This window comes from Marmota flaviventris, chromosome 9 (genome assembly GCF_047511675.1).
Source record: "Marmota flaviventris isolate mMarFla1 chromosome 9, mMarFla1.hap1, whole genome shotgun sequence".
Taxonomy (NCBI): Eukaryota; Metazoa; Chordata; class Mammalia; order Rodentia; family Sciuridae; genus Marmota; species Marmota flaviventris.
In genome coordinates, this window is record NC_092506.1 from 10,895,298 (window position 1) to 10,919,866 (window position 24,569).

The 24,569-nt window shown below is 60.3% G+C and overlaps 1 protein-coding gene and 1 long non-coding RNA gene across 5 annotated transcripts; one reads left to right on the plus strand and one right to left on the minus strand.

Moving 5' to 3' along the window:
• Window positions 1-1,678: 1,678 nt before the first annotated feature.
• Window positions 1,679-4,229, minus strand: LOC139706862 (uncharacterized). Its single transcript, XR_011708518.1, has 2 exons — window positions 4,138-4,229; window positions 1,679-2,329 (listed from the first exon to the last, which is right to left on the minus strand). It is a non-coding gene; the product is annotated as an uncharacterized lncRNA (long non-coding RNA).
• Window positions 2,878-22,822, plus strand: Rab3il1 (RAB3A interacting protein like 1). 4 transcript variants are annotated; one of them, XM_034637034.2, is made up of 11 exons: window positions 2,878-3,131; window positions 13,369-13,621; window positions 14,027-14,122; window positions 14,211-14,288; window positions 14,899-15,117; window positions 15,850-15,996; window positions 16,457-16,585; window positions 16,684-16,796; window positions 18,126-18,225; window positions 21,217-21,283; window positions 21,773-22,822. In XM_034637034.2, exons 1-11 carry the CDS (start codon window positions 2,980-2,982, stop codon window positions 21,850-21,852), a joined length of 1,434 nt encoding a protein of 477 aa, XP_034492925.2. In that variant the 5' UTR covers window positions 2,878-2,979; the 3' UTR covers window positions 21,853-22,822. The 4 variants fall into 4 exon arrangements, with proteins under 4 accessions (XP_034492925.2, XP_027800008.2, XP_034492926.2 ...); XM_027944207.2 differs by having other exon boundaries at window positions 2,879-3,131; window positions 21,770-22,822; XM_027944209.2 differs by lacking the exon at window positions 2,878-3,131 and adding an exon at window positions 5,773-5,846 and having other exon boundaries at window positions 21,770-22,822.
• Window positions 22,823-24,569: the final 1,747 nt, after the last annotated feature.

Here is a 24,569-nt window from a genome sequence, read left to right on the forward strand (position 1 = left end):
CGCCCCACGTTCTAGTCCTGTTTTCCCCCCGAGGCTTGGTCCTGGAATTCCATCCGACCCGATGGCTGAGCATCCTCCCGCAGGCCAGGCCGGAGTGAGCCAACAGGTTCCACTCTGGGGAGCCAGACCAGGCCCCAGGCGCCTTGATGGGACTCCTGGACTATTGGGTCTGAAACATCCCCCTCCTTCCTTTCTCCATTCTAGCTGCCGTGGCTTCTTCACTGAGAGATGAAGTCTCTAAAGAGGTCTCCAGCACCCCTGCCCTTTCCCACCAGCACCCCACAGTATGATGGCGCGTTCAGTGAAACTAAGTGGATCCTCCCGATTTTAGCTTGGGTAAACCGAGGCTCAAGCTGGCTTGTGTGTTGCTGGGTCTAGAACATGTGACCTTGTCAGTCAGGGTTTACTCGAGGGCCCGGGAGGCCTGGGCACTGGGCTGGGGGACTGGGGGGGCTTGGCCCTATTCTAGGAGATGGGACAGGAATCCCACTCTCAGGGGCTCTGCCCTGGAGGGGGATGCGAGGCTCCCCGAGGCTGCAGATACCTCTGTGTAAGAGCAAGGACAAGGACTCCCTGCTGTGGCGTGGGTCTCCGCAGCTGAGGGTGAGGTGGGGACTTCCTGGACAGGTGCCTGGCCCCGAGGACTCCAACTGTTCTATCTGCAAAATGGGGAAAGGGTCTGTGTCCCAGGATCTTGGTGTTCTCAAAGTGCTTTCCTGGGCCCAGCCCTTCGCTCAGCCCAGACTGTCCCCAGGGCCTGACCTCACCACGTGGGCCTGAAATCTCTGACAAATCTCTGACACCATCGCAGCCTCCACCCTGGGCCCTGCCCTTCCCCAAGGAGCCTGGGCCTGACTCCAGCTCACACCCCGCCCAGGGGGGTAGCAGTGGTCTCGGGCAGGCCTGGAGGCCTCCGCAGGCACCTCTGACCCCCTCCCTCCACACCGCATCTTCTCCTCCCTCCCTCCCTCCCTCCCTCTTGAAATCCGAGCCTGGATCCTGGGAGAATTCTGGCTACAAAACATTCCACCCAGTTGTCCAAACACTCCCCACAGCTGGAGCAGGGAGGGTGGCCAGGGGCAGCCCTCAGCGGCTGTTTCCATGGGAACGGGCAGTCCTCACTCAGAGGGCCACCCTGGCTGCCCTGAGGGGTCAGAGGACTGAGAGGACAAAGGAGGAGTCCCCCTCCTCCCCAATCGCCACCAACACCCAGTCCCTAGGGCCTGCCCAAGGCCGCCCTGCCACGTGCCGGGCCCAGCCAGGTGTCACACTTGGCTCCCGCCGTCCAGCCTGGAGGTGGCCGGGCAGCCTCCTGAGCCTCCCCTCGTGGCCAGGCCGGCTCCTGGCAGGAGAGGCCAGGCGGGAACGCAGCCCCTGGAGGCGACGGCTTTTACTGGAAGTCCAGCCCGGCCCAGCGCCTCCGTCTCCTGGTTTGCAGGACAGGGCCGGCGTCTTTTTGGTCCTGATTTTTCCAAGTCGCAGCTGGGGGTGAGGTCTTGCAAGCTGGCTGTGTCTCCAGGTCCAGAAAGAGGCCTCTCTCTGCCCCGCGCCCCGTCCCCACCGCAGCTTCCCCCTGCCCCGCGGGCTGAGCCCGTCCCCTCCTCCTGTCGGGGTGATGGGAGATGCTCCCCTTTCCCACTTCCTGTTTCCCATTAATAGTTTCCAGGTGAGGCCAAGGTTGCCGGGCAGAGGAAGGTGGGGGCACCAGAGGGTTTAGTGGGGGGACGAGCCAGAAGCCAAAACAGGAAGGGGGTGGGAGCAGGCCATGGAAACTTCACCGCAGGAAAGGGAGGCCGGCATCTGGTCTGCATTAGGCCGAGAGCCTGGAAGCCCAAAGCCGGGAGATATTGTGATCCGCTGGGTGGGGCAGCCGGGGACTGGCTCCTCGCAGAGGCCCACATGAGAGAGGAGGGAGCCGGAAGGAGAAGGGGAAAGGAAACCCTGCTTCCACTCATCGCCGTGGCTGACACTTGTCCAAGGTTACTTTCTTTCTTTGATTCACAAGTTCGCAGGGGGAAAGTGCTCCTTCCCATTTTATAGATGATGGTTGAACTGAGTCCCAGAGAGGTTAAGTGACTTGCCCAAGGTCACCCAGCCAGAGAAGGGCAGAATGGGGATTAGAATTCAGACAGATTTACAGACATTCCACACCGGGGTCGAGGCTGACCGGGCGCCAGGCCCAGGGGTGCCGAGAAGGATACTGTGAGGAGAGCAGGCAGGTCTCTGCCATAAGGCCGTCAGGATCTTGCGAGAGGATCTGAGAGTTCCCAAGGACGTTCATGACGCAAAGCTGAGGGCCCCAGCGCTGAGCTGCAGAGGGGACAGCTTCCTGGAGGACGGGGGATGAGCAAAGAGACAGGGTGGGATGGAAATGGCAGACAGAGGGGAGAGTGTGGGGGAGGCAGGAGGCTTAGAGGGTCTGGGCCACGGCTGCTGGCCTGGTGCACCTCAGAGGGTGACAGTGTGGCTGGGGAAACTGAGGCACAGAGGGGCTAGAAGTGCGGTGAGCTCCCAACTGCTCACAGAACTGTCCCGCGGTCATGGTGGCTAAAGTGTTAAGGGCTACTGAGGCTGGGCTGGTGGGCCAGGGCCTGTCCAAGGCCACACAGCCAGCTGTCCACGGGACCAGCCGGACAGGCTCTCTCCACTGTGCCGACCTGGGAGGAGAGGGGTGAGGGGACGGCAGCCCCCTTTGTGCCTAGGGAAAGCCCAGGGCCTCAGGCTCCGAGGGGAAGCTTCCCACCCCCCCTGGCCCAGAGCCCAGGAAGGAGGGCCCCTGGCTCTTCTGCTGCTCTGAGCCGGGGAGTTAATAATTATGGGTCGAGGAGATAGAGGCCCATCTGGGAGGCTACGCCCTCTGGGGCTGCTGCTCCTAGAGATAGCAAAGGTTAGTGTGGGGATCGCCTGGGGCGGGGAGCAGCCACCAGCCACCTGACCTCCCGCGGTATCCACGGAGACCCTCCACCTGGCCCCTCCGGAATGGATGCCTCCAAGGAGCCCACTGGGTGCCCGGCCAGAGGGACATGCCCAGTGTTCCTGGCCATGAGCTCGGGGACTGTACGCTTCGCCCCATCAGGCCCGGGTCCTGCCCTTTTGACGTGCTTGGGAGAGGAGCCTTGGGACACAGGCAGGTGAGCTACAGACCTGGGACACGGGGGACGGGGTCCTGCCACCGCGTGAACACAGGGGCAGGTGGAAGCTGGGCTCCCGACAGGGTGCTGGCATGGACCTATGAGCAAGTTTCAGGAGCCTCTTACGAGGTCACCTCCAGCCGGTAGCTCTGATTGCCTTGTTCCACTTGACGGTTGTTCAGAAGTGGAAATGGAAGCTCAGAGAGGGCAAGGCACTCATTCTGGGCCACACAGTGAGCCAAGGACACACCTAAGTCCAGAATCGGGGACTGGGTCACCCAGGCTTCTCATCTGCCCTCAGCTAAGACTCTGTGGTTAAGGCCACCAAGCCTGGGATGGGAATGGCAGGGGCCATACAGGAAGGAAGTCGAAGAGGGCAGTGGCTTGTGGGCAGAGGAAACACCTTTATTTCTCCCTCTCTACCTGCTGGGCCCCCCTTCTGACTGTTGGCAGCTGCAGTGTCCTGTGACCCCTCTGGTTTGGGGGCTGATTTTTTTGGAAAACTGGTGTAAGCAGACTGGCCCTCACCACGCCTGGCTGTGTGACATTAGACAGGTACCTTAACTTCTCTGAGCCCATCCCTTTTTAGTGGAAGAACAGGGTTCACTGTGCTCTGGGAAGAGGCAGTGAAGCCTGGGAATCCACAGTCACCTGGATGCACAGAGGACAGGATATTTTTGGTTAGTAATTGGATGTCAGTGTTCCCAGAATGGTGACCACACACTTGTCCTTTGAGGCCTCTCTCAAGGGCCTCCCTAGTCAAGCAGCCCTCGTAGGCTGCAGACTCTTCTCTGGGGCTGTAACCTCTTTACGCCTTAGATTCCCCTAGTCAGGGCTACCATGAGTTATCTCCTGCCCCAGCTCGCGGACTCAGAGGGCAAGGCTCTATTTTGGGCTCCTTCTGTGTCTCCTCCTTCTATCCCTAAAACAAAATTTCAAGGTCATCCTGGGTAATTACTTAGCGAGACCCTGTCTTAAAATAAAAAGGGCTGAAAATGTAGCTCACTGGGGCAGACGACTTGCCGGCATCTGCAAGGTCTGAGTTCCATCCCCGGGACTGCACAGAAGAAGAAAAAAGGAAGAAAAAGGTGAACAGATAGGAGCAGGAAGACAGCAGTTGCTCAAGGCTTAGCTGGTGAAGGAAGCAAGTCAACAGACATGTTGACATCTGTGCTAGACTCGGGTGGGTAGAGGAACACAGGTCCAACAAGCTGGTCCCTGTCCTCTGGAAGCCATAATCCTGCAAACAATTACCCTGTGTAGGAGCCTGGGCTGAATGGTTCTGGAAAGTTAGAAGGGATGCCATGGAGGGCTGCCCAGGTTGTTCACTGGATAAGGTGTTGGCCAAGGGAGTGGGCAAGGCAGGAAATCCAGCCTGGCCTCCACTCACAAGTCCTGTACCTTGGTGGGAAAGGAGCACCCTTTTCTCTTTTGACCAGAGACACCACATTTGCAAGTCATGCTGTAGGCAATCTGGGCGTAATGGTATGCACCTGTCTCAGCCACTGGGGAGGCTGAGGGGGGAGGATCCCATATTGGAGTCCCAGGAAGGCAGGGTCTATATATCTGTACAATTTCCTTCTAGGTCCGCCTGTCATGGTTGTAAGGCCCATAGATTGTGCTCAGAAGGGGTGGCTGAATGAATGAGTGAATGAAATGTGTCCCCCAAATGAAGACCTGTCACCCTCAGACATGGGCTAGGCTGTAGCTTAGCAGTCAAGAACTCAGCCTGGGCCCCAGGGTCTGTGGCCTGGAAGAGGAGCGCGGATAGTTCTGGTGGCGTCTGGAAGGGGAAGGTCCTTGTCTCCAACCCTCAGTCCTTCTCCAGAGCCAGACCGTAGAAGCCCAGTCACCGGCAGGAGAGAAGGGAGCTTGGCCTCGTTGGCTCCAGGTCCAGACTGAAGTTCTGGCCAATGGTCAGGGAGCGGGGGGCTGAGGGGCGGGCAGGTAGAGTAGTGGTCAGAGACTCAGGGAAAGGTTTTCAGAGGCTGCGGGACTCCACAGGCACGTGTGGGCCATGTTGTTCTGCAGAGGGTAGATGGTGGAAAGGGGGCAGAGGCAGGGATGGGCAGGGTGTCCCGTGGCTGGAGAATGGCAGGCCCCTGTTTGGGGAGGCTGGGTGGGGGGCTTGGGCCAAAGACAGATACCCCCTGGGGATAAGGATCCCCAAAGTAGGGCTGAGGCAGAGTGTCACTGCGGGGCAGGTGCTGAGCCGGGAGCTCCGGGAAGAAGCACGTGGTTGGAAGACGGAGGAGGGGGTAGGAGGGTGTCTGCGGGCCTGAGTGACAATCCCGGGAGCATCTGAGACTCGCCGCCTTTGTGAGGCTCCTGCGCGGTGCCGGGCGGAGGGGGCTGCGGAGAGAACCAGCGGCGGAGGCCGGGCGCCTGATCAAGGGGCCGTTCTTCACCGACTCCAGGGCTGGGCGGCCCGGGAGCGAGGGCGAGCTCGGCGCGTCCGGCGGGCGGAGGGGCGTGGCCGGGCACGTGTCCTGGGGCCGCCCCTCGGCCACGTGACCCGCCTCGGGCAGGGGCGGGGCGCGGCGGGCGCCGGAGCCGCGGTCCCAGGCGGCGCAGAGCGACCGACTGGCTGCGGGCGGGACTGACAGGCAGCGGGACACCCTGCCGGCCCGGGGCGGAGTTGGCGGCGGGCGGGGACGCAGCGCGGAGCGGCGCGGGGAGCCGACGCCGGGCACCTCGGACCGGGATGTGGAGCTGGTGGGTCCGCGCGCGGGGGGCCGGCGCCGGGTCTCGGCCGCCGCTGCCTCCTGGGGCGGGAGAGTGGGGGTCCCGCCTGCGCCCCACCCGGGACGGTCTGCGCCCCCAGCCCGGCCTGGGGCTGAGGTCGGGCGAGCCGGCGTGGAGCCGGGAAGATGGAAGAGTCCTCGGAGCGTTTGGGGGTTTCGGGGTGGGGAGTGTGGAGGGCGACCGAGCCAGCCCCTCCTAGCTCACCCGGAGGGCAAGTGACGGTGGCGGTGGGGGGACGGGGTGCCGATATGTGCCTGCCAAAGTAACCCTGGGGCGCGCACCTAAAGGAGGGACACCCCTCCATTCGCTGGTGAGCTCTTGGAAAGCAGTTGGGTTGGGAGAGAGGAGCTGGGTCTCTCCAAGGTCGCAGGCAAGTTGATGGCCAAACCTCTTGCCGGTACTCTGTAGAGTGGCTGGACCTCCCTGCAGCTCGAAAGGGGCCAGCATCGGCTCTGGGTCCTGGGTCAATGGCCCCAGGACCCCTCTGTGTCCAGACCATTGTTTCTCAGGTGGTTCCTATTCCCGGCCGGTCTGATGGAGGGACCCCTGCTCTGGGGGTGCAGAAAGGTTGAGGTTTTTTTTCATGGAGTTGGGGAGCACTTTCTCTCCCCCATGACTGGAAAGACTTAGGTCCCCGGGGGTGTATTCTTGTAAAGCACTTGGCCAGATGAGTTGTCCCAGGACCCAGCTCCCTCCCTGCCACACCAGGCCAGTGGGTAACACTCCCCCAATCCACCCCCCACCCCCTCAAATGGGCAAGCTGGATCCATTTTCCCCCCTGGCACCCGCAGAACCTGAGCTGAGGTGCTCAGAGAGTAATGGGGTTTCATCCCCAAGGAGCTCCGAGACAGGGGTCCCTGGTAGGAGTGAGGTGTGGGGAGGCTTGAGCCTCCTGAGGGGCCGAGAGTTGAAGGCGAGCCTCTTTGCTGGAATTATGCCCTGGGGGAAGGAGGCTGGGCTTAGGGAGAAAGTGACTAAGGGGCTTTGTGGTGCCTGGAGAGGTTAGGACAGTCCTACCTGGGGATAGATGGGTTTTACCCTAGGGATAAATGTGTCTGGGGAGCAGCCTTGTCTGGAGGAATCTTGTGACCCTTTGTGTTGGGTGGACTGAGGCAAAACTGAATTGCTGTGTGACCCTAGGGGTATGGGCTCCCTTCTCTGGGCCTCTAGGTGAAATAAGTAGGTTGTAGGGTAGCCGTGATTCCATCCTCAAGAATGTCCTCTTTTGGAGGCACCCAGGCTAGGGTCAGACAAGGCCCAGTAAATGGATGTTCTCTGTAAGGATAGAGGAAGAGTTTCAAGGTCTTAGAGAAGGCCTTGTCTGCCATATTCCAGGACCCTCGTAGATGAGCCAGGCTGCCAGACTGACCCCTCCACATGCAGTCTTCAATACGGCACACTTCCCATGTGGACCTGTGGGTCCTCTGGGACTTAGCTGGATACAGAGCACACAGTAGGGACTTCATAAATGCAGAGGGAAGCATGGGCAGAATGAGGAGCTGGGCACCCTAGAGAGGCAGAGTTTGGGGGTTACCTTGAGCACTGCATTTTTATGGATCCCTCATGTGGATATGAAGGCAGAGATTTAGGGATCAGGGGTCAAGGTGCCAGCACCCACTTGGGGCCTGGTGTCCTAAGAGCTCACCCAGATCCCAGCAACAGAGGAGGACTCTTCTCAGGGTCACACTTGCACAAGCACTAAGTGACTTGTGCTTGTGACCCCAGAAGCTCATGACAGTTCTGGGACGTGTGTCCTGGGGGCTGTTGGTCCTAGATGAGGAGTTGGGAGACCTGGCTAACCCTCTGTTTCTGGAGCTTAGCTTCCGCATCTGTCCAAGAACTGCGGTCTCTCTTGGGTGACTGTTCATGGACAGGTCCCATTCCCTGTCCCTTTGTGGCCCTAGACTTAGGGCTGCTCTCCTGGGGTGGGCAGCAGTAGCTGGACTCTGCAGGAGCTGGGGGAGGGGGGTGTCCGCTCCCTTGAGACTCTCAAGCAAGGGCCTTGGACTCTGAACCCAGTGGCTGGAGAGGCTTGGCCTGGCTACCTGCTCCACGTGTCCCCTCCTCCTCCTCCTCCCAGGACCTGCTGCTGCAGGCAGCTCCCACCAGTCTAACTTTAAGGTGCTGCTTCTCTCCCATCTGCCATGGTTTCACATGTCCGATGTCTTGGGTGCCAAACCTGCTTCAGGATGATGGGGTAGGGATGGCATCTAAGGTACTTCTACACCTAATGCAGTGCTGGGCATTTGGGACTCGATCTGCAGAGACCAGAATCTGGGTTGGTTCTTTACCATCAAGTGGCCACATGACATTGGTGCAGCCCCTTGGTCTCAGTTTTCCCACTTGACAGATTGGGGGCTACGCATACTTATCTCTAGTGAGTGCTCACTGTTGCCACCTCCTAGAAGCCCTCCATGGTCTGCCTGCCCTCCCTGCCAACAGGTGTTGGTATCCTTCCTGCTGATCCTTTGTCAGCACATTTGCGCACAGGGCTCAGACCCTCATTAGAGCCCTGCTTGTCCTGGACTCTCCAGTGTCTGCACCAGATTCGTGCTTGATGGGCTTTGGGAAGGAAGTGAAGTTGAGGGGGGAGCTACAAAATGAAATAGAATGTGGGGAGCAGGGGGCTTAGTGATGTTCCCCTGGAGTCTGTCTTGTCCTACAGACTGGAAGGATCAGGGCCCCTGGGGTTCCTGGCACATGATAGGTGCTCACTAGGCCCATGTTGGATGGCTGAAATCTTGGGGTGTCAGTTCTTAGACTGAATGCATGGGGATCCCCCTCAGGCATTATGAGGCATGTGCTAGGTGCCCTGCCTTCTACAGTAGAGAGGGAGACCCCCATTTGCCCCGGCCTGGCACTGGTCCCCAGTGGAGAGTCAGGGCTGAGTGGCAGGGGAGCTTTGGCCTGGCTACCTGCTCCACGTGTCCTGACCTGCTCCCCCTCCCCTCCTCCTCTTCCGACCAGGACCTGCTGCTGCAGGCAGGCCCCCCCCACCTGTTTGCCCCTCCTAGCCTGGAGCTCATTGGATCCTGGCCCGGCTTGGGCTCTACCAGGAGGACAGCCGCCCTCTCCCACCCTGAGGTCCTGCTCGTCTCTCCTGTATTCCCCCGGCCCTGCCTAGAGCTGTGGGAGGACCTCCCAACAGCTGCCTCTGTCCTGCCTTTCCCCTTCAGCTGCCCGCAGCCGGTGCCACTTCCCAGATGCCTCGTCACCCCTCTCGTTTCCCGAGAGCCCTGTCCCAGTTCCTCATTTCCATCAGGGGGACCACCGATTCCCTCATCCTCCTCTTCCTTGTTGTTTAATTACTTAATTAATCAGTTACTCTACCGTGTTTTTTTCCTGCGGCCCCCTTGTCCTCCGATGGTTCCCCCTCAGAGTCTTTGTCTGTCCCCTCCAGGCCAGGGCCTGCCTGGCTGGTACAGCCTCCTTGGGCATCACCCTCCACCATCACCACCCCCACTGAGTCCGATCTCAAACTTCCTCAAACCCCATCCGCATCCTGCCTCACTTCTCTGAAACCATCCTTCATCCCCTCTCCTCCCGATGACAGGTCACGTGACACTGTGCCTGCACTCCAGATTCATCCCCATCCTGCTGCTGCTTTGCTGTGTGTTCCAGCCAGGTCACCAACCCTCTCTGAACCTCAGGTGCCTGGTTGTTCGAACCAGGGTGGGGAATGCACCCTCTGCAGCGCCGTCTTGAGTCCCCACCAGTAGCACTCGTGGATGCTCAGGCAGTGGGCTGCCATGAACATGGTCCAAAGCGTGGGAACCCTGTGTGCTTGTGGGTCTTGCTCTGAAGATTTGGCCCTCTCTGGCCTGTGCTGGGCTTGTAGGCTGGCCACAGAACCTTTCCTGGGAGCCCTTCACATTGTGGCTATCAGCCTCGGTCGCCTCAGTCTGCCCGGTCACCCTGAGTGTCCGTCTCAGCTGGCCCTGGGCAGGTTTCTGCAGCTTACCTGGAGATCAGACTTGGTGCCCCTGGGCAGAGGGTCAAGCTCCCAGTGTGTCCTCCCTGCTCGGTCCTTTTCCCAGTTTCAGAGCTGTCCCATTACTGCAGAAGGTGACTGCGAGGACATCCTGGGCACTTATCAAGGGGCAGGCTGGTCTGGCAGGCAGGGAAGGGTGGAACCCTCAGAGGGCCACACTGGGTCCTGTTTGGCCTCTGACCAGGCTCTCCTGGCCCAGTCAGGGTGACTGAGTGACTGGGGGCCACAGAGTCCTGGAGTCCTTGTTTTGCTGTTTGGTGAGTGGGGACAGAAACCCAGCGGGGCCCCTCAGGGCAGGCCTGGTGGGCTGAGGACTTCAGAGTCTGCTTTTCCCCCTGGTTGTGTGCTTCCTGGGGAAGTGACCCTGTGTGGCCTTTCCTGTATGAGCTGCAGGGTCCCTAGGCTTGGGAGATGCCGGCCGCCCCGCCTACCTCTGACCTTGACTCTGAGGAGCTCCCACCCCTAGGCAGACCCTTCCTGGAAGCAGGACTCTGTTCCTATAGGGATGGGCCTGACGAGGGGTAGGGATACCTGGTGGCCACACTTTCCGATGCCTGAGGCACACCCGGGTTTGGGAGCCCCTGCTCCAGGAGGCTGCAGGGTGAGGAGGATCGGGGATTCTGGCTCTGCTGGACCTGGAGGTCTGGATCATCCCTTCCTCTGAATTTTCTGAGTCACAGGAGCTGGCCTCGCAGTCCGGAAGTAGGAGGGGAGGGGGGTCTGCAGATTGGAGCTTCCCTCCCAGCCCAGGCTGGGCCCTCTTCCTCTCTCACTCCTGCTGCTGTGGCCCAGGCAATGGGGAGCTGGTGTCTGTGGGGTGGCCCCGCTGTCCCTACACTTCCTGTCGTTAGGATGTGAGCCTGGGCTTTTCCACCAGGGGGAAGAGAAGATGTCCTAGAGACCTTGTCTCAGGCCTCCTGGGCCACTGTGTCCTCTGGCTGCAAAGTAGGTCCATCCCCCTGACAGGGAGCTGAAGGAGAGCCTGGGGGGAACGTCTGGCCCCAGCCCCAGCCCTGCCCTTGGAGGCTCTCCCTGCGACCCAGAGGCCCACGCTGGTGGATGAAGCTGGTCCCTGTGGGGAAGGACGGGCAGTCTTGTTCCTCTAGTGGGGGTGTAGGGGATCCAGGGAGGTCCTTGGCTGGGGAAAGGCACCAGCTCTTGGTGTTTGAGACCTGGGATCCTGTCCCATGTCCTAGGCTGTCCTGTGGGTCACCACCGGCCCTTAGACTGCAGTCCTTACTCTGTCAGAGTGGGTAGCCCCACCCTAATGGGATCTGCTGCTTCTGGTGTGGCCTTAATGACTATGACTCCCCTCTGCCACCTGAGTGGCAGAGTCCTCCGGGAGTACATTCCCCTCTCTCTGGGCCTGGGGTTTCGGCTGAGGGACCCAGAGCCTCCGTAGGCAATGGTCTCTGCCAAATTGACTGTGGATTGAACACTGTTCGCTTGGTACCATGTCAAGTGACTTCTTATTGGGTTCTTACAGCGCCTCCTTCAGAGTTTTAATGCCCACCCCACGGGGTGGCTGGATAGGAGGATGTCTGAACACTTCCAGGGGCTCACATGTGGGTACCCCAGGACACAGCCTGGCTGTCCTCTTGGCCACAGCTCTCCTGGCGCAGGCTCTCCCTCCTAGAAAGGTGGTGACTGCAGTTGGGGAGGGAACTGGGTCAGAGGTCCCTGTGGCAGCCAAGGAGGAGCCTCCTGAGTCCCCCTGGGCGCAGCAGTCCCTGATCCTGAGACAGGCATGGATTCTAACACTCATGCTCCTCGTCCCCCCTGCTGGGCCACTGGTCAGGAAGCTTTGGGCCTGGGCTGAAGACCTGACTGCCTGTCTTGGCACTGCCACTGACCAGCGGCGAGACCCCAGTCAAGTCCCTTCCCTCTCTGAGCTTTCCTCCCCTCATCTGTAGAATGGGAACCATCGTAAGTGCTGTGCAGAGTCCTGAATGAGGGCAGAGCACCCTGTGACCCCCTGGGCCCAGACCCCAGCCCGTGGGGCCACAGTATAACTGTAGGGGGCTTGAAGGACCTGCCGTAGCTCCTCCATCCTTAGAGACCCTGTGCCAACAAGACCCCCCCACCCCACCCACCACAGCTGATGGACTGTGGATTTCTGGCCTCATTCATCAAGGCCAAGTCCCTGCCAGGCCAAGTCCAGCCCCAGGACCTCGAGGCCCCATGCTGGGCCAGTTCCCAGGCAGAGGGCAGGCTCAGTGGGCAGCAGGACAGGGCCGTGTGGAAGACTGGGAACAGTCTTGCGGCTGGGGTCTCTGGGTGCTCAGTGTCTGTGTTACCAAGAGGAACGCTAAGGTTCAGAAGCTGTTTGGTGGCCTTATTGGGAACCTGAGGACAGGGAAGAGGGACAGGCCCCAGACCAGCCTCTCACCCTTCCTCCTCAGTTATCCCAAGTCCCGGTCTCCTTGGCCTTGTCCTTCCTCTCCTCCAGTGGGCCTCTCTGGGCCCCTCCCCCTCACTTCCCCACTGTTATCAGCGGAGGCCCAGCCCCCCACCCTAGCAGCCCAGCCCCCCACCCTAGCAGCCCAGCCCCCCACCCTAGCAGCCCAGCCGCTGCTGCTCAGAAGCTGCTGGCTCAGGAGCCCCCAGCTTTTGCTGAGTGAGCAAATCCAGAGGTGCTGTCTTGGCACAAACCCCTGCTGGCCGAGCCCTCCCGCCCTTCCCTCGGCAGGATCCCCTTCCAGAGCGGGAGTGTGGCTGGGGGGCGGGTGGAGGGCAGGGGCCCCAGCACTCCAGCGTCTTCAGCCTCAGGGAGGGGAGGTCCCGAGGCCTAGAGAAGGGGGTGTTTTTCGGAGGTGACACTGTAGGCCAGGGGAGAGTTGGAACTGCCCCCCATAAAGTCCAGGGGGACAGGAAGTGGGTCTGTGTGGCCTGGGCTATTTGCAGAATCTTCCTGCTTACCCTAGCCTCATGCTTCCTCTCTGACTCCCCCCAACCCAAAGGAGTGGAATTTGCAATAACTATTTCGTATTAACATTTGCATGAATTCTCATATAAACTACATCACTGAATTTGTACTAACTATCAACGAAGGTAGCTCTCACTGAAGTGCCTCCCGGGTGACGAGGTTTTACGCGCGCACACCCCCCCCCACCCCCCCCCACCCCCCCCCCCCCCCCCCCCCCCCCCCCGTCCTTGGGGCTGACAGTCACTTGGATCTCCCTGCTGTGTAAAGGTGGAGACTGATCCTCAGCATCCGCACGTGTACAGTCATCTGTTGGACAGACGCAAACTGAGCATAGCTGTGTGCTAAGCATCTGCTGCCGGCCCAGTCCCTAGGCTGGGGGTTGACAAAGGTTCAAGAGCCCTGACCTTGCCCCTAAGAAAATATGTGCTTGACCAACATGCTTTCGTGACAGCCTGGTTATGGCCTGTGATGGAAAGGCCGAGGCCCAGGTGACAGGTGTGGTGCCCGGGGCTTGTCCCTCGGGCAGGTCTCAGAAGCCTGCCCTGTGTCTACTGATGCCTCTGTTTGCCTTGCAGCCCACCCCAGCCAGACGAGGCCCCCCCTCCACCCCTCGCGTCTGTCCCTGTCCCCTGGAAGAACGTGGGTTCCTGCAAAGGCCACAGGGAGTCCCCAGGATCCCTGGTGGAGGCCTCTGCAGGGGAGGAGGCCCAAGGGCAGGAGGAGCCCGCGGCTGCCCCCCTGGACGTGTCCCGCCTGCGCAGCTCCTCCATGGAGATCCGGGAAAAGGGCTCAGAGTTCCTGAAGGAGGAGCTGCACAAAGCCCAAAAGGTAGGGACCTCGGAGAGGAGGAGCCAGCCTGGGAAAGCCCAGAGACACGGTGACACAGTGTCTGACGCGGCCAGCTGCAAACTAGGCCAGTGCAGGCACCTGAGAGCTGCAAAGGAGGAACCCATTTTTGTGTCTTTTTTTTCTTTTTTTTTGAGGTGCTGGGACTCAAACCCGGGCCCTCTAGGGCTTGGCCATCTGGCCACGCTCCCAGCAACCTTGACTTGTCTGAAAACCTGTTCCCAGATGTGAGGGGCTGTCGGGTGGGCTTTCGGTCTCACGCTGCCGGCTGGGGGAAGAGGCATGACAGAGCGGGGGGGGGGCACCGGAGGAGGTCGGCTGGCAGCCCAGAGCCCCACTCACGATGGCGGGGGCCTCCCACGAGGCTGACAGTCCCCTCTGTCCCAGGAGCTGAAGCTGAAGGACGAGGAATGTGAGCGGCTGTGCCGGGTGCGGGACCAGCTGCAGCAGGAGCTGGAGGAGCTGACGGCCAGCCTGTTCGAGGTACGCCTGGCCGGTGGGCGCAGCCTGCGGGGCGGATGGCCCGGGCGTCCAGGTCCCAGCCACTCACACGGAGGCTGCCTTCTTCCAGGAAGCCCACAAGATGGTTCGGGAAGCCAACATGAAGCAGGCAGCATCAGAAAAACAGCTGAAGGAGGCCCGGGGCAAGGTGAGGTCCGTGCCCTCTGCCCAGGCCAGCCTGGGGCGCCCGCCATAGGGCGCACCCCACCCCGAGCGTTGGCCTGGGCTCTCCAACCAGATCCTCCAGGCCAGCCCCAGCCCAGGGAGGTGGGGGTGTCTGAGATCCCATAGCCCAGCGCCCTGGACCCCCCTAGTGTTCCTTCTGAACCACTGAGACTTTTCTGGAGCCTTCCGGGGACTGGAAGGACCCTGTGGTTGCTGTAACTCCTCCTCCCTCCTCCCACCCTCCTTAGCAAAGCAGAAACCTGGGTCTGGCCGTGTAGTGGGCAAGTAGCTTCCTCTCGGAGCCTTTTGGATCATCAGGAAAATGTGAACCAGGGCTGCTCCTGCCTTCCAGGGACCCCAGAACACTCAGTGGGTCACCAGGGAAGCTCCCAGACACTTGTTCCCCACAAAGTCTTGTTTGCAGTGTGACCTCTGGCTGGCCACATTGCCTCTCTGAGCCTCAGTTTCCCCGGGGCAGGCGGGGTTAGGCGCTGGTTGCTGTTAGGCACAGGCTGTCCTGAGCTGGGCCGATGGATGGTGGGAGCCAGGGGGGTGATAACTGGATTAGGTTGACAGCCATCCATCTGGGCCAGATCGACATGCTGCAGGCAGAGGTGACGGCCTTGAAGACATTGGTCATCACATCCACACCAGCCTCTCCCAACCGAGAGCTCCACCCGCAGCTGCTGAGCCCCACCAAGGCTGGGCCCAGAAAGGGTCACTCGCGCCATAAGAGCACCAGTAGCACCCTCTGCCCTGTCATGTGCCCCGCTGCAGGGCACACCCTCACCCCAGACAAGGAGGGCAAAGAGGTAAGGAGGCAGGTGGGCAGTGAGCATGGGAGGGAACGGGGTGCCCACTGACAGAAGGGGCCGATGAGGACAGCCTGCGCCCTTGCTGTGTGATCTGCAGTCTGGCTCACCCCTCTCTGTGCTGAGGTGTCTAGCCTTTGGCCGCTAGAGTGTCCAGCTCGGGGCCTGATAACCACCACTGTCTGCTCCAAGCGGCAGGTGGTAGTTTCTGCACCTGGACTGGCTTTGGTGGGGCTCTGCTTGGGCTCTCTGGCCTTAAGGCCCAGGACCACCTTGTGACACTCTTTGTACTCAGAGTCCTCGGCAGCTCTTGGTACAAGCTGGCCTTGGACAGGTGTCTCTCCTGAGCTGGCTGGGCGGGCACTCATGGCTACAGGTCCCAAGGCAAACAAAACCACCCGTTAGCACCCCCATTCCCTCATGTGGTCAATGGAGTGTCCTGGGACCACGGGAGAAACTGATGACACACTGATGTCAAGAGCCAGCTCAGGCTGCACCGAGTGGACACCGAGACAGGTGTAGTGGGATTCAGCTTCCCGGGTGTCGTGTCCAGCCCACCCGGCTCAGTCCTGTCCTCTGTCTGTCTCCAGAGCTTACAGGGAGGAGGAGCAAATAGACCTCTTGGCCCACTTCTGAGCTCTGAGCTTCCAGTCGGACACTGATATCTCCTCATTCCTCCTGTCTCTGTCCACCTGTCTGTCTGTCTGTCTGTCTGTCTACCCCATGGCCCAGCCTGGGCTTCCCCCTCTCCTCTCCCTGCTCCTCTGCGTGATCCCCAGCAAGGCCATCCACCTCACCTACGAGCCGGCCTGGCAGCTCCCGCCCGGGGAGCCGCCCGCAGCCCCCACCTCTGCCACCTCTCTCTCCTTTTCCCAGCAGGTAATGGCTCCAGAGGAGGGCCGCTCCGTCTGCCCCGCTACCTCTCCACACCTGCATGCAGCCCAGGGCAGGCCACAGTTGCCCCTCTGAGTGGGCAGCAGAAGGCCTGTGTGTATGTGCCTGAGTGTGTCCCGTGCCCTCAGGGACCTGTGGGTTCCCACCAGTTTGCTTGAAGAGGCAGTGAGGGTCATCAGGACGAGGCCGGACCCACATCTGTAGTCTTGTAGCACTGAAAACTTAAAGCACTTCTAGAACAAAACTTTGAATTCTAAGTTGTTGGGTGCAAAGGGCAGAGACTTCTTCCCTTGGACACGGCTCCCCTGCCCGGCTGCTGGGGACAGTCTGATGGCTGCTGAGCCTGCCCCACAACTCCCTGGCTCTCCTCTCCCTTAGCTCTGCCTCCCCTGCGATGCCCGCTCTCTGCCCTGACCACCCTCACCCCGCATGCCCTCCCTGCTAGGTGGACACAACCCTGTTTGCAGAGTTCCAGGCCTGGAGGGCGTCGCCCACGCTGGACAAGGCCTGCCCCTTCCTGGAAAGAGTGTACCGCGAGGACGTGGGCCCCTGCCTGGACTTCACCATGCAGGAGGTGAGGCGGGGAGGGTGGCCGTCTGGGAGGCCCGGCCCAGCTGCCCTCCGCCTTTGCCCAGCCCTCACCGCTCCACCTGCTGCCCTGCTCTGCTGCAGCTCTCGGCGCTGGTCCGGGCCGCCGTGGAGGACAACACGCTCACCATCGAGCCCGTGGCCTCACAGCCCCTGCCCACAGGGAAGGCGGCTGAGGTGGACTGTGGCAGTGCCAAGTAAGTTGGGCACCCTCAGCCTTCCCTGCACCATGGGGAAGCCCCCGCGGGGCCTGGAGCCGCACCGAGGGGGTGGTCGGGAAAGGCCGAGCTCAGGCTGCCCGGCCCTGGTGTAGGGCCCCTTGCAGGGCCAGGAGGCATGTGAGACAGAATGTCAGGGTCCAGCCCCCGCCCCCCGCCCCCGGCCCCGGTCCTTCCTGGCTGACCTGCTGCATGCGCCCTGCCCCTCCCTGTCTCTCCCAGCGGGGGTTTTGGACCCCAGTCAACACATAAGTGATTGTCAGTGACTGGCTCTGCCTCCTGCCAGTCAGTAACTCGGTGGCCCTGGCATCTTGTCCTCCCCACTGTTCACCCCGCCTTGAGCAGGGGCAGTGGCAGCACACAAGGGCCAGGGCAGAACCAGAGCACAGTGTGGGGAGGATTCCCCTGGACAGCGGAGACCTGGCCCAGGAGGGGCGGCACCATGGGAGCCTCATCCTGGAGGAGGGAACAGTTGAGGCAGGTTTTGAAGGAGGAGTTAGCCAGGGAGAGAGGAGCCCTTCCTGTGGAGGGCACAGAGTGCAGGAGGGCAGGAGGTGCTGCGTATGGACGGGAGCACCTTGGGCCGGGTCAGAGTGACAGGGCACCGGGGCTGAGGCTGTGCAGGCTGTTCAGAGCCTCTGCAGGTTTGGGCATCAGCCACCGAGGCTGGCTTTTCGTATGTTGTAGCGGAGGGACGCTGGAAGGAGGGTGCTCTGGTTCATTTATGGCCATGTGCAGCAGGAGCTGGTCAGGGGGATAAGCCAGGGTGGTGTTTCATCCTCCCTGGACTCGGAACCCTCCGTAACCACTTCCTGGGCAACAGGGAAGCCGCGGGGAAAGGCGATAGATAGATGTGGGTGTTGGGAGGAGCGCCTGGCCGTTTCGTGGAGGAGAGAGGAGGAGGTGAGGCGAGGAGCTGAGGAATCAGGACAAAAGGCAGACCTAACCTGGGGACATGGTGGCTCACCAGGTGGAGGGGAGGAGAGACCCCCCTTAGGCGATGCCCAGAGTCAGCTCTGGAGGCTGGGACCACCACAGGAGCCAGAGAGGGGAGGCCAGATGGTGGGCTGTCCGCCCAGCCCAGCTGACCTGCACCTGAGCGGCTGAAGGTGCTGAAGGAGGTCGCCCAGGCCTGGCTGAGGACAGAGGGGGGTGCAGGGTGGGGCTCTGGGCGGGAGCTGGTCGGCAGGCAGCGGAGAACCCAGAGGGGCTGGCGGGGCAGGCGAGGCCAGGCCCACCCCACGTCCCTGGCCTGCCTCTCTGCATAAGTCCATTCAGGCCTCACGGCCACCTCTGCTGTCCCCCCAGCACGTGTGCCCTGAGTGGGCTGGCCCGCATCTGCCGCCACCGCATCCGGCTCGGGGACTCCGAGAGTCACTACTACATCTCCCCATCCTCCCGGGCCAGGGTGAGTCATCCTTCGCTATGTGTCCCTCGGTTCCTTGGGCTGGGAGCACAACTGGACTGTACCTCAGTCTAGAGAGCAGGGAGCAGGCTCAGAGAGGTGCAGAGACGTGGGCCACAGCCAGGCCAGGTGTGCTAATCTGTTTTTCCCACATGACAAATGACCGTAAACGTAGTGACTTAAAGCGATGCACCGCTCCCGTCTGGCTGTTGTCCAGGGCCGGGAGTCTGCGCGAAGCTCAGCAGGGATGTGCTGCGACGTGTTCTTTCCTGAGCTCGGGGTTCTCTTCCAGGCTCACGTGGCTGTTGGCAGAATTCAGTTCTCCGTTGTTGCAGGACTGAGGTTCTCTTGGCCAGGGACACTGTCGCCTCTAGAGGCTGTCCACAGTCGGCCACACGGCCTTCTCAAAGTCACCAGGAGAACCTCTAGTCTTCCAGGCCTGGTCTTACATAAGAAATGTCCTCCTGGGAGTGGCCTCTATACCTCGGTCCTTTGATTAGTGACTTAATCAAGAGAGTGGCTGGATTTCAGGTTAAAGCTGCAGGCTCAGACCCCCAGGCTAGGGCTCTGGCCCACCCTAGGAAGTTCAGGGGTGTGTCTGGCACACAGGCTGTGATCAGGCCCGGGTGCTGCAGGTCTCCAGAAATCCCACCTGCCACCCGCAGTCCCCCAGGTTGGGTCAGGGGACCTTACCCAGCTGGGGGTTGAGGCTGGGGATTCCCCTTCCTCTGCCCCACCATTGAGTGGTAAGAGGATTGAGGGATGGAAGGGGACATGTTTGATCCACGTGCAAAGCTGATGGGCTGTGAGGCACCACCTCCCCCTCTGACCTGCCAGAGGCCCCTGTTGGGAGGGCAGGACCAGAGTGGACAGAGGGGCCCCACAGCTGGACAGGGACCGTGTCTGCTCTTGGTTCCTGCACGTGTTGTCGAACACTCAAAGGGACTCTTCTGGTGGTGAGTGAGTACCTGTTTACGGGAAAGGAGTGTGCCCCTTTGCAAAGGAAAGGGGTGTGCCCAGGGCCACGTGGCCTAGATCTGGGGCCTCCCAGCTTTGCATTGTGTCTGTAGTTGCTGCCCCATGGATTGGTGCCCAGAGCCTTGTTCTGTGGCCACAGGTCCCCTTTGCTCCTTTCAAATCCCAACCAGAGCTCAGCAGAGGGCCCACGCCAGCCATTCCTGTGCCCGGCAAAAATCACATCTACTAGTCTGTTTCTTTTCCTGGCCTAGGTGTCCAGCTGTGTTGGGCAAAAATGAGGATAGGAAGTAAGCTGAGGAGGGTCTGGCATTTTAGGATATGGTCCCCACCCCAAGAGATCCAGACCTGTGGGATTGACAAGGAGGAGCACAGTCCCAGGGGACGGCTCCACCATTCCTGCTCAGGAGCTTGTAGCGGGCGCCACTGCCTGGTGCACACCCACCCTGGGCTGCTCTCGTCTCACCCCCATGCAGAGCCGAGCTCGAGCACGCCCGGCCGGCCCTCATGCTGTCCTGCACCTCCTGCCTTCGCTAGGCTCCTGTGAACAGCCCCCTCCTGCAACCTCCTCCACCCCCAGCCAAGGGGTCCCCCACACATGGGACATCCCTCCCCCAGTGTCCTGTGTTCCACAAGGGCTGCTGTGGGCCCAGCTGCCAGGCCACCTCCCAAGCTGTCCCACTGGGCTCCCTGGAGCCAAGATGGGGAGTTGATGCAACTCTTAGGAGAGTGGTGGTCACAGAATAGGGGAGGGAAAGAAGCCACCCCAGGACAGGGCCTCAGGGGCACATGTCCAGCTGGACCCACGGGGACTCTAGAGCACAGAGCTGGTTCCACCCTAGTCAAGGGGCAGGCCTCACATAGCCTCCATGCCAGTCAGTCATTAGTTCTGCTGGGGTATGGGATGCAGAAGGGGACATCTGTGAGCCACAAGTGGCCTATATTCTCAGCCGCTGGGACAGGGACACCCCCCCAACCTGGGGATAGCCCCTGGGAAGGGGACCCACAGTTCTTTCTTCACTGTAAGAGAGGCCTTGTGACAGTACCTGAGCCAAAGGAGGGTCGCCAGGGCTTGGCATGGAGCAGCCCCAGGACCGACTGGGCCCTCAGGCGCTGGCTGGATAGTTCAGTCAGCTTTTCCCTCACTGTGACCAAAAAAATCTGACAAGAACAATTAGAAGAGAAAAAGTTTACTTGGGTCACATCTTCAGAGGTCTGAGTCCATAGATGGCCAACTCCATAACTCTGGGCCTGGGGCAAAGCAAGACATCAAGGTGGAGGAGAGCAGCTCAGGACACGGCAATCCGGGAGCAGAGAGAGCTCAGCTCACCAGGGACAAAATATCAACCCCAAAAGCACACCCCCCCGCCCCGCCCCGTGACCTACACCCTACCTGCCTACAGTTACCACCCAGTTAATCCATATCATTGGATTAATCCTCTGTTTCTGGCAGCAGCTAATCATTTCACCACTGAACATTATTGCGTTGGCTGACACATGAGCTTATGGGGGACACCTCATATCTGAACCATAACACAGGGCTGGGAGGGCCCCGTGAGGGACTGATTCCTTGACTTTCTTGGTATAATAACACTGCCCGGCCTCCACTTCAGCAGGCCCAGCTCCCCGGGTGAGCTTAGACTCTGGGGCAGGCTACCTGGCTGCATTGCTCAACTCAGCTGCTGATTAGCTCCAGGGCTTGCTGTGTTGTCAAGTGCTTTGTTCTTGGGGACTCTGATTTCTCCACACGTTAGATGGGAATGATTAGCATGCCTCATTTGAGACCCATGATTGGTGGACAGGCAGCGCGCTGTGGCTGCCCGGCCGTTATTAGAGCAGTACTAAGTAATCTTGTTGTTGTTTATTAAAACTTCAAAGCCCCAGCCCTGTTCCAGGCCAGGAGTGCTACCTAGCTCTGCCAGGGACCTGGAACCTACTGCTGTTTCAGGTCCCCGTGGCTTTTAGGGAACCCGAGGGTGGGAGTTTGGCAGGTCATACTCTCCCTACTTCTGCCTGCAGATCACTGCCGTTTGCAACTTCTTCACCTACATACGCTACATCCAGCAAGGCCTGGTGCGGCAGGATGGTGAGCACCCCCTGGTGGCCAATGTCGGGATGGCACCCAAGGGAGGGGTGGAGCAGGGCAGTGCTGCACAGGCTAGTCTAGTGCCTTTTGGGTCCACCTGCCCTAGGGCAGAGGGAGGACGCTGGGGCTCATTTCCCAGGAAGCAATCAAAGGAGGAGATGTGGGTCTAAACGGATTAGGATCCTCCTGGGTTCAGAATTCCACAGAGATGCGCCAGAAGGCGGGCTCACTGGCCTCCAGGCTCTGCCTGCTCCGAGGGGCCGATGCCTCCCAGACCCACGCCAGCCCCGAGTCGGGGCTGGAAAGTATTTGGTGACCCGTCAACTGCAGTCCTGGGGCCTCCGTCATCACTGTTGAGTGGGGCACCGTGTGCAAGCATAGACTGGTCAGACGGGGAGGTGCCATATCTGCTGCCACCCACAGCCAGTGGAGAGGGCCAAGCCAGCTGCTGAGGGGACCCTGAGCTGTCCCTCTGTCTACCTACAGCAGAGCCCATGTTCTGGGAGATCATGAGGCTGCGGAAGGAGATGTCCCTGGCCAAGCTTGGCTTCTTCCCCCTGGAGGCCTAGGGCTCGGCCGGCTCAAGAGGGCTCTTAGCTGGAGCATGCCTGCCGCAAGACAGTCCAGAAGTGCAGTCCTGGAGCCAGCCCTGAGCAGACACTGACAGTATGGACAGACGGCCAGGCCATAGGGCAGCACCGAGACAGCACCAAACACCCATCCTGGGACAGACAGAGGGACAGACAGACTTGGACTTCATGAAATGACCCTTCTGTCTCCCCCACTGGATTCTGCAACCATCAGGAGAATTTCAGGAAGCACCGAAGACCAAGGAGCCATATTCAGGGGTTCAGCCCTTGGGAGGGACCCCTGGAAGTCTGTACCCCACCCCGGTCCTGGAGCTACAGCCTGCAGGTGCCTTGTTGCTGCCACCTCTTCAGAAAGGGACTGTCCTGGGGTGGCTGGGTCTCCCAGCTATCGCCACCTCAGTTCTCAGGTCCTGGGCCACCAGCACCTTCTTGTGGCCATCATTCACCCAGTTCCCAGGTGGCCCCTCGGCACACTGCCCCAGTGACCCTGGCCATTTCAAGGGCCCTCTGGCGGCAGGGGCTGGCAGGGCCTCTTCCCCTCCAGCCTGTATATCGTTGAGAACAGAAACCGTTCTTAAGATGAGTCAGGGCCCCTCCTCCCCCCTTCATAAAGGCCTCCCTGTCCCCTCCTCCCCCATCTCGACTTGGGCTCCAGGAGGCCCTTCTCCCCAAACTACTGGAGGTCTAGGTCGCTTTTCTCCAAGAGTGAGACACAGAGGGGGCCTCAGGAACCCACGCCTGTTTCCAGCCCCTCATACAACGGGGACCCCTGCATGTGGTGCCAAGTGGGGCAGGCAGGACCTGGCCCTCCCTGGCCCCCATCACAGCCTACCAAGACCAAGGTTAGGGGATCCAACCTGGACATGTCCCTCACCACGCCCTGATTTCCTTCTTTGAATGGAATGTAACGCGATCTCTATTTAATAAAGGAGGGCTTTGTTGGTAGGGCCAGGCGGCTGCTTGCCTTCCCTGCTGCACCCTGGGGCTCTGGCCAGGCTTGGGCATCTGAAGGAATGAAACCAAATCCTTTCCTTGCCTGCCCTCGTGCTTGGGATTAAACCCAAATCCTGAAGCCACCTCCCTCCACCACCACCACCACTTCCTTGCTGTAGGGAAGACCATTTGAGTCCTCCCTTTGTGTTCCATGGAGTTATGGGGTGTTGGGGATGCTCTCGGGTCCCTCTCTCCATGAGGAGCAGCCTGCTGTTGGAGAGAACCATGCTGGGGCTGTCTCTTTGTGGCAATTTGACAGTTCTGTCTGGCTGTCCTAGCCCTCAGAGACAGCCCGTTCCGGTCTTCTAGAGGTGGGGAGCACAGAGCCAAAGGCGTTGAGACTGCTGGGGCTGGGCATGAGGTTAGCATGATGGATTGGCCATGTCTGCTCGCAGCACAGGTGGGGATTAGGGAAGCTCTGGACTTCCCAGTCTGGGTCGGAGATGGACTCTGGGCACGGGGCAGCAGTTGCAGGTGGAAAAAGGTGGGGGTAAACAGAGCCTCTGAGGACCCAGGGTGGGACTGAGGAGGTGGCTTGTGCCTGGCCTCCTTTGTAGGAATTCACACTTTCCTGGCAGGGGGGCACAGCAGCTTCTGCGATGGGTCAGTGCCCATGGGGGCAGATGGTGCCTCCTTGGGACTTTGCTTTTGGCCAACTCAGCTGGTCGGTCAGCTCTGCTGTGGACTGGTCAGGGCTCTGTCTTGCCCTCCCTGACCAGTAGCCTTTTCTCAGGATTCTCCTGCCCCCCTCAGCACCCCACTGCTCCCCTGTCCCCTTCCCACTCCACTGTGATATGAATCCTTTGCTGCCTCCCTGGCCTGGTAGTGGTCACCAGCCAGTCCTCCTGTCCCAAGTATCCACTCACTCCATCAATACCAGGGACACCTCTGTCTGTGCTGGATGCTTGTAATAATACAAAAAGCACCCGTAGTTTATCCATGGGCAAGGGTGGCCGTCAGGGAAGGGCCCGTGCTGCTGGGTCACGTGGGGTGACCTCAGTGTCTTATACACATCGGCCTCTTTCTGTCTTGTTCTCTGTCAGCCCTGAGGGATCCAAGGGCAAAGGAGGATGAAGGCCTGAGCCTGGAGCTGCTCACTCCTGGCCCAGCCAGACCTAGGACCAAGGAGACATCTGAACCCCCCAGCGGCCCAGCAGGGGGTCCTATAACCCAGAGCCACTCTGCCTGCCCAGGTAGTACCACTGGCTATTGTGAGACGCCCGGTGGGGCTGCCGTGAACAGATAACTGAGATGGCTAGGGGACAAACACAGGCTGGCCTTAGTATCTACCAGGAACAACCGATATCTGAGTGCTGACCAGGTGCTAAGCATGATTCTAAACCCTTTAAGTGAACTCATTTCCACCCCACAGCATCACGAAGTACTATGTTCCCCACAGATAAATAGATCACAGCACCATGAGGCTGTGCAGAGATCACGGCGGCCCCAGGACACAGATGAGGAGCAGACTCCGGCGCCTACGGTATTAACCAACCCCCTAGATGCCTTTCACTGAACACTGCAGCGTGCCTTAGGTTCGTCCCTAATTTAGAAGATGCAGAAAGCTGAGTGGGTAGCTCAGGGGTGGAATGCTTGTCTGGTACACACTAGGGCTTGGTTTGGTTCCCAGCACCTAAAAGAAAAATCTCGCCCTGCAGCTGGCCTCTGGGCTGGAGGCCACCAGCCCCGAGCAGTTCTCCTGG

Coding starts and splice junctions, on each gene's coding strand:
- Rab3il1 (XM_027944207.2), top strand. CDS start 2,980: ATGGATGCCTCCAAGGAGCCCACTGGGTGCCCGGCCAGAGGGACATGC. Junction 15,997..16,456: donor CTCTCTCCTTTTCCCAGCAG/GTAATGGCTCCA, acceptor CCTCCCTGCTAG/GTGGACACAACCCTGTTTGC. Junction 21,284..21,769: donor AGGCCTGGTGCGGCAGGATG/GTGAGCACCCCC, acceptor GTCTACCTACAG/CAGAGCCCATGTTCTGGGAG.